The sequence below is a fragment of the Pteropus vampyrus genome, unplaced genomic scaffold (genome assembly GCF_000151845.1).
Source record: "Pteropus vampyrus isolate Shadow unplaced genomic scaffold, Pvam_2.0 Scaffold116, whole genome shotgun sequence".
Classification (NCBI taxonomy): domain Eukaryota; kingdom Metazoa; phylum Chordata; class Mammalia; order Chiroptera; family Pteropodidae; genus Pteropus; species Pteropus vampyrus.
This window is the reverse complement of record NW_011888897.1, coordinates 1685227-1694067: the sequence shown is the minus strand read 5'-3', so window position 1 is coordinate 1694067 and position 8841 is coordinate 1685227. Positions and strand designations below refer to the sequence as shown.

Below are 8841 nucleotides of genomic sequence, written 5' to 3'. Positions count from 1 at the left end.
TTCCTTCCTTCTTCCTTTCCTTCCCTCCTTCTGGGGTTCAGGGGAGAGGCTCAAAGTGTTCCTGACTGGATTTTGGCAAAGGTGACACATTCTGAAACTTCCCTAGATTTCTAAAGGTGGTAAGATATTGCTACAAGCAGGGGTAAAATAGCACAGTCCTTATTGCTGTCTGGGGGATTTCCCTGCTGTGTGTCCAGAACGGAGTTGGGTAACTTGTACCCAAACCTAGGCTGGAGGTACTGGATATACCAGGGTACATCTAGATCTCATTACTCTGAAAACTTTTAAAGCAAATTGAGATTTGTCCAGATATACTTAGATGGGCCGAGCTTTGGAATTTGCTGCTTCTCACTATACACATACAATTTTATTCCTTTGCAAGCTGTCTCTGCCAATGATGGTTATTGAAGCTGAAAGGAGAATGAGTAATTATAATCAACAAACCCTTCCGAAGGTACGTGTGTGAAGCCCGTACCTTCATTTGCAATTTCCAGAGCATAGGTACTTCCATTACATTGCATCTTATGTCGTTAATGAACTTAAGAATCTAACCAGATGAGGTGGTTCCTCATTTCCAACTCCTCCCCTAACAAAAAGGAATATAGAATTTTATACTTACAAATTAAAGAGATTCATTGACTCAAGTAGAGTTGCGAAAGAAATTAGTTGCATTTAAATGAGACAATAAAAACTAGATAAAATTGTAACTTGCGAGTTTCAGAATGTGTCACCTTTGCCAACTAATTATTATTAGTTGAAGAAAATGGCCTTAGGGATTCATGACACAGTAGACAGAACTCATTTAAAACAGGACTGAGAATGTCCGCTTGTAATTCATAGCATTGCCCTGTGAATATGTACCTCTTAAGTGTTGTGTCTTTGTCTCAAATCTCTTTTATTCGTACTGTGGTTCCAAGTTTAACCAGTAATCTTGACATATGCATGTCAGTAAATTTGCTTTCCAGAGGTGTGTAAATGACTTTATGAGTTAAGAGAATCTTATGTATTAGACTTCAATTTGGGAAGTAAAGTTTTAGACGAGATTTTAAGAGGACTAAGAGAATTTCATAAATGTTTATAAGCTTGATTTATTAGGTTTACAGGATTGAATAAGAGTTTAGAAAGATTTTGCCTGATAGGTTCACCTTGTTGGGCATTTTAAAATGCTTTAGTATAAGTATATTAAATGCCACTAGGTTTAAAACATTTAAGGAAATGAAATTTTTATTTTTAAAAAGAGAAAGTCCAGCATAATGTATAAGAGCATGGACTCTGGAACCAGATTGTGAAGGTCAGGGGTCAGCAAACAGGGGTCAGCAAGCCTATAGCTTGTCTATGTACAGTCTGTAAGCTAAGAGTGGTTTCGATATTTTTAAATGGTTGAAAAAAATAAAAAGAATAATATTTGGAGACATGTAAAATGATATAAAATTCACATTTCAGTGTCCATAAAAGTTTTATTGGAATACAGCTATGCTAATTTGTTTATGTATTGTCTACAGCTGCTTTCATGGAATAACAGCAGAGCCGAGTAGTTGTGACAGCGACTGCAAGGCCTACAAAGACAAAAACATTTACTGTTTGGTTCTTTATAGATAAAGCTTATGACCCTGGTATAGGTTCAAATCACAGTTTTGCAACATGAGTATAAGCTTGGGCAAGTCACTTAGCTTCTCTGTGTCTCAATTTCCTCATCTGTAAAATGGGGATAATAATAGTTGTTATTACTAAGTTACTGTGAAGATTAAATGAATCAATATTTGAAAAATACCCAGAATAATGCCTGATACATAGTAAATACAATATAAGTATCTAAACTCATATTGTTAAACTTGATTTAATCAAACATTAAAGAGTAAGTAAAAAGGATTATTTCATTTAATAAAAATATTTTTATAAATATAATTTATAAATTGAACCTGGATTAACAAAATCTAGAATTTTATATATAGAACTTCGATAAACTAAATATTAAACACTGAAGTGTCTTAATTAGTCCTTTCTTAGCACCAGAGTCCTTCTTGGACTTGTGAGTCAAGTTTATGTCAAGAAGTCTATGGAGTAGGAGACCAAACTGGGAGATGGGGGTGTATAATGGGTAGGTATTTGGAGTTATGTTTGGACTAAATTTTGACTTCCTAGCTGTGATTTTGGATGTCTTATCTATAAAGTAGGGTTAGTAATACTGATTTCATAGGGGCATTATGAAGATTATAAGCACTACTGCACATAAAGTGTTCAGTGCAATGCCTAGATTTTAGTAAGCATTCAATAAACATCAGTTATTATCATTTCCCCACTGGGTACATAGTGAGTTATTGCTAATCAGTTATTACTCTCCTAGCAGAACAGAAAGTTATGTGTGTGATACGGTTTGAGTGGTACTGGGGAGTCCTCCTTGATTTTCTGAAATTCTACCATATTACATGCTTTCAGTTACACATTGCCCTCTCCAGGGATCCTCTTTTTGCAAGTATGTACTTCCCAGAGGGCATCCCTTCCTCTTCGGAATGGTTTATTTTATTAGGTACCAGGTATTTGCTTTACAATGGTAGCCTGAGAACAGTGAACATGAAATGGATAGGATTTGTGTACAAGGAGAAAAAAGGGTATGGGGTTAGGGCCTCTGAAAGATGGTGGAAAGGTAAAGAGACATTTTGCACAATTTTCAAGCCTGTCCGTCTTTCTGTTCCCCTGAGGTGTCAGAGCAGTTTCTTTGCCTTCTCAGAAATAAGTATACGCAGCCACGTACCTCTGGTCCCCTGCCGCCTCCATCTTTGAAATCTGCAGGACAGCCAGAAAACAAACCTGGCCCAGGGCGCCACCTGCTGTCTATTAGTCTCCTCTCCGGCACCCTGGGCTGCGCTGGGACTTTTGACCTTTTGGCTCTAGCCCATCCTTGCTTACCTACCAGCAGCCCAGGGCACCTCCTGCCCTTCTTCACGACATCAGGACTCCCTTCATTTTGGAGACAGGTGAGATTTCAGGGTTTCTCAGTGACCTTGAGGTTTGACACCAGACCCAATTCTGTAGTAGATGGTGGGGCCTGAGGCTTAATCTATGATTAAAAACCGTTTCTTGCATCATGTCTATGCTTTCCTAGTTTGGACCAGTGGGAATAATACCACCACGGTGACCTGGACAAGTAGTGAGGAAGGAGGAAAGAGGAGTGACTCACTGTGCACCTTCCCTGTAGGTTACCAGCTTGAGGTCTCAGGATGGATTGGACTCTATTTTAGTCTCTGGAATTTGTCATCATCCAGTGCTATTTTCCTCATTACGTAGATGTGGCAGAGGGATTGGGGGCAGGCCTTTGTCTCCATGGACATTATGACAGTCCCGCTAGAGGCAATTTGGAAGGGGGCAGATCTAGAAGGCTAGAAAGTAGGCCCCCGATTTGACCCTAGCAACTCCCGTGTCAAGGCCTTTATCTGAAACAGGCCTAGAAAGGGCAGGAATCCCCTTGAGTCACAGTGCACCTCCCGGGGGGAGAACAAGAATGAGCTGAGCCCAGTATCCCGAAACCCTGGCTTCGCCAAAGCTCAGGGAGCCCCTCCTAGCTCCATTGTTCTTTGGGCTTTCCATCAAACAAGTCCTAGAGTCCGCGATCCTTTTAAGAACTCTGAGTCGACATCGACGACTTCCCCTTTAAGACTCACGGTTCCTCCTGTCACGCTGCGTCGCAGTCTTAAGGCCCCGCCCCTTAAAACAGTTTACGCAACTCAGCGACAGCAGCGCGGCGGTCACGGCCCCTTTAAGCCTGAGCCCCTCCCCTGGCTCCCAGTCCCCCTCCTTTCCTTTCCCCCTCCAGCCGGCACCTGGTGCCCCGGCGGGTCGTGCGGCGCGACGCGCGGCGGTGAGCGGAGGGCCTAGGGGGCGCGAGGACATATTCCGTGTCTTTCCCCATCCTTGCCTTGTTCTCGCGGGTCCTGGAGGCAGGGCTGGAGCTGCGACTGGGGCGCGGGAGATGGGGTGGTCCGGAGCGCCAGAGGGGTGGGCCCGGACTGGCGGACCTGGGGGAGGGGCTCAGGTGACACTGGGTGAGGGGATGGCCCCACGCGGTGCTCGTCCGACGACAGGGAGTGTAGGGGACTGGTATTACGGTCAGGCGGCGTTCCCACTCTTCCCTGCTTGGCAAGTGCCCCGTTACAGCCCGGTTGCGGAATTGTCCCCACGTAGTCTCCTTGAGTCCAGGCCCCTCGGTGCTGGGCGGTTGTCGCCCAGTCCTGCCGCCGCCTGAGACCGCAGTCATGGAGGCCTCTGGAGAGGCCCCAGCTGGAAGCAGTGGCCTTTGGGGGCGGCAGGAGGGCATCGGTCCCCTCTCCGACTCCTGGCAGAGGTGGGGGCCACAGCAAAAGGCACAGAGATGGAAGGTGGCCAGTGGCTAACAACCTGGGATAGTTATCTACTCGTCTCCCCCAGATCCGGCCTGAGTTGGGGTTGGGGAAAGGTATGACTACTGGACCTCAGTTCCAAACCTTCTCTGCCCATCAGAGCGCTGGCGGTCACCATGGCAATGCGGGAGCTGGTGGAGGCCGAATGCGGGGGTGCCAACCCGCTCATGAAGCTGGCGGGGCACTTCACCCAGGACAAGGCCCTGCGGCAGGAGGGGTTAAGGCCTGGCCCCTGGCCCCCAGGAACCCCAGCCTCCGAGGCGGTGAGTGTTCCTGAGGTGGAAAGCCCAAGTGGTGGCTTGGGATACTTTCTCCATTGTGTTGCAAATAGTAATATTTACCACTTAATGAGTGTTTACTAAGCAGTGTACTAAACACTGTACATCTTTACATTGATGAAGGCATCCATTTTATAGATGAAGAAACGGAGGCTCAGAGAAGTTTTGTGACTTGCCCCAGGTCATATAAATGGCAGAGCCGGAATTTTAACCAATGTTTGAGTTGTGTGTCTGGTCTTCACCACTGTACCATATTGTCTCCCCTTTCTCTTCTGTCCCAGGTCTCTAAGCCTTTGGGGGTGGCCTCTGAAGATGAGGTAAATGTACCAGTCTCTTCTATTGCATTTTTCATTTGCCCATTGTTTTTATTTTAAACTTTGCTCACCCTTATTTCAGTCTTTGGACTTTCCTGACCAAATGAAATTTACCTTAGCTCTCTTGTTTTTTTTAAATGTATTCTTTGAGTATTTCCAAATCTATAGTTTCTGTGTTTTCCTTCCCTTGTGTTTGACATGAATATCTCCCATCCAGTAGGTCCATCTCTTCATTTCACCATCTCTCTTCTAACAGTTGGTGGCTGAGTTCCTCCAGGACCAGAGTGTACCAGTTGTATCCCGTGCCCCTCAGACCTTCAAGATGGATGACCTCCTGGCAGAGATGCAGGAGATTGAACAGTCAAGCTTTCGCCATGCACCCCAGAGAGGTGGGTCCAGAGTCTGGTGGAAAGGGAGAGCACCATTTTCTGTGCAGATAGGGCCAAGAGAGCTTCATATTTGGATGCTGCTGGGACTGGGGAACTGAGATGCACAAGGAGACAATTTTCATGTGCACTCAGGCACGATAGAATGATATGTATTTCTTAGTGTTCTCTCTCTCTCTCTCTCTTAAGCCCCTGGTGTGGCAGACTTGGCCTTGTCTGAGAACTGGGCCCAAGAGTTTCTTGCAGCTGGAGATGCTGTGGATGTAACTCAGGATTATAATGAGACTGACTGGTCCCAAGAATTCATCTCTGAAGTTACAGGTGAGGCTCATCATGGTAAAATCTAAAATAGTTCCTATGGGGCAAAGTTCTATACTGTTACCCTAATTCATCTTGGGATATAGAGAGATTTCAGCTGCTTAGACTTTTCTGTACTCTTTGACTCATTTCTATGGCGTATGGAACCTGATTTCCCTTAGGTGATAATAATAGAGAATTGAAAGTTATATTAAACAAAGGATTAGGTTTGAACTGGATAAGAGGGGTGTGTGTGTGTGTGTGTGAGAGAGAGACAGAGAGAGACAGACAGAGACAGACAGAGACAGACAGAGAGACAGAGAGACAGAGAGACAGACACACGAGGAGTTATGTTAAATTCTTTGTTACCTGGAACTTTATTGCTATGGTTTGGTGGAAAGATTAGGTAGATGGCGGTGTGGCCCAGGAAGAGAGAAATATTTAGCATAGCCCATGAAATTCTGGCATTAAGTCGTCTTGAACAGGGTTGGGCCTTGGAGAGTAGAATTGTTGAGTTCAAGGGCTTGAGATATAAGGTCTTGGAGGATAAAGACCATACCTTAATCATGATAATAAAAATTAATAATAATAGCTAATTTTTACTGTGTTTAAGACTTTGTATGAAGTACTTTAAATACATTATCTTTTTAATCCCATGAGAACTTTGAGATAGTTATTGTTTTTATTCCTAGTTTATAGATAAGAAAACTTTGCCCAAGGTGACAGCTTTGTGAATGGTGGAGTTAGGATTTGACTCTGGGTTTGAATGATTCCAGACCATGTGGGTTTAACTATTATGCAGTACTGCCAGGCCTGCAACTTCAGCTCTTTAGGTCTCAGCCAAATTTTCCCTATTTGACAGTGTCCCATGCTCACTGCATCTTTTGGGATTGATTTTTCTCCCCCTAAGCTGATCTGATTAGGGGCATGGGAGAAGGGCATTCTCTTCAGTTTTTCTTTTTCCTAATTACTCTCAAAGAGAACCATTGTTAGCCTTTTTCCAATTTAAGAAATCAAGAATAACATGAGATACAAATGGAGAAAGTTACAAAGATTCTAGACTCTCATGGTGCTCACGTCATCATAGTTCCTGAATTTTCTGGAGAGGGTTAATGAGACCTAATTGGTTTCTCCCCTCATCATTTTTATTCTCCTAAAGATAGGGCTTCCTTCACACAAGAGAAAAACCCCAAAATCTAATAGCAAAAGCTCACCTTTAATAAAAGCTACTAGTCTCTTTTATAATGACTGCCTTTCCTTCCCTTAAGTTGGAGTTTAAGGTTAACAGGAGGTGCTCTTGGTTTCATTAATAGTGCTAAGTATGTTATATTCTTAAACCCATTTGATCTCTACGGTAACACTTATAAAGTAGGTACTCCTTCCCCATTTTATGTATAAGGAAACTAAGATTTAGAAAGGTTAAATACTTTGTCCAAAATCATTCAGTAACGGAGATGATGTTCAAACTCTCATGTCTGTTTGATGCTAGGCTCCATCTTAGAACCATTATACTATCATTGAGAATCTTTTCTGTGGAATTACCTCAAGTGAAAATCTGAGCAGTAATAGACTCCCCACTAGACTGAAACTCAGTTTCCAATAAAAACCTTAGACTTAAGTGCTATCTCTTATCACAGAGAGACTTTTCTTATAATGTGTGGGCATCACTTATTTTTCATAACTCAAAATAAAATCATTGCTACTGCAAGCATTGAGATTGATGAGATTTTTGTTACAATACTTGAATTGCTTGCAATTAGTGAAATCTTCCTTAAGTTATAATTGAAAAACAACATTAGAAAAACACATTAGACCTCTTTGGGATATCTCTTTCTTTTGTTATATGCGTTCTTTTGTAACTGCCTGCTTCACAGGCAGGGACATGGGAAGCTAGAAAGGGAAGTTGAGCTATTTGGGGTCTGCCTTCATAAAAATGTCCTATCGCAGTAGTATATTGCTTTGAATGTAGTGCACCTTCAGTATTTATTGAATGAATGAAATGAGATTTGGGAGAAAGAGCTCAAGGAAATTGATTTTCTAGTAATTAACTTTTTTATTATCCTCATAACATTTGCGGATATTATATTGATGATATAAGTTACCTATTACTTTATGGATAAGTAGACTTTGAGATGAGAGGATATGTTGTTAAATCCTCATTATTTTCAAATCTCCATTGTTAAGATTCTAGAATTGTTTAAAAAGAACCTTGAAGTTTAGTTTTTTTCTTGTTTCAGTGTTTTCTTTGGAAATAATTATAGTTTCATTGGAAGTTGCCAAAAATGTATAGAAAGGCCCTGCATATCTTTCACTCTGTTTTCCCCAATGGTAATATTTCGTATAACTGTTAGTTATGCACAATATCAAAATCAGGATATTGCTGTTGGTACAATCCGCAGAGCTTTTTAGATTTCACCAATTCAACATGCCCTTATTTGTGTGTATGTTTATATTTTTCTGTGATTTTGTCATGTGTTGATTTGTGTAAGCACCACCACAATCAAGATGTAGAATTATTCGATCACCACATGAAGTTCATTTTCTAGTCTGCCATGTTTCTTGATGGAATCCCCCCACCCCTTAATCTTATGGGCTAAAAAATTCTCCATCTCATGATTATTCAGCTCTAGGAATGAAATACATCTTTAAGGAGTTTTGAATTTAGAGAGCCTCAGCTAACTTGGTATATGAGGTTCATATGATAATCTAGAAAGATAAACTTGCACTTTCAAAGGAAAAGCAGTGGGCAGCAGTAGCAGAAGATGAATGCCATAGATCTCCCCTGGATGGCAGAGGTAGAGGCTATGGAATAGAAGGAATAATGTTCTTACGTTGTTTTCTACTTTTGGTGTGGGTTTGCCCTGAGCGGACAGCTATGATAATAATAATAGCTAATATTTGTTACTTTGTATTTTATGTATGCATTATCTCATTTGGTCTTCACAACAGTCCCTGTAGGGTAGCTATAATTATCTCTATTTCATAGATAAGGAAGTGAAAATGTAGAGGGTTAAGTAACTTGTCTGAAGATACACAGTGAATAAGTCATGCAGTTGGGATTTGAGTGCACGTAGGATGACTGTGAACCTACATTCTTTACCACTGTGCTTTTTAGCAAATGCAGAAACTTTCATGGGGATAGGTAGGAAGTTCTAAGTTTTTATCTTTTGAG

General features: G+C 41.9%; 1 protein-coding gene across 5 annotated transcripts in view; it reads left to right on the top strand.

Annotated features, from left to right (window-relative positions):
• The first annotated feature begins 2895 nt into the window (after positions 1-2895).
• Positions 2896-8841, top strand: part of PEX5 (peroxisomal biogenesis factor 5) — a 19261-nt gene continuing 13315 nt past the window's right edge. For 4 of the 5 annotated variants that reach the window (XM_011365793.2, XM_011365792.2, XM_023534010.1 and 1 more), the window contains exons 1-5: positions 3699-3856; positions 4495-4657; positions 4954-4989; positions 5243-5375; positions 5562-5693. In XM_011365793.2, the coding sequence (XP_011364095.1) occupies positions 4511-4657; positions 4954-4989; positions 5243-5375; positions 5562-5693 (448 nt within the window). In that variant the 5' untranslated portion in view covers positions 3699-3856; positions 4495-4510. Of the gene's footprint in view, positions 2976-3698; positions 3857-4494; positions 4658-4953; positions 4990-5242; positions 5376-5561; positions 5694-8841 lie in introns of those variants that run through there. The other variant, XM_023534009.1, reaches the window with a different exon arrangement.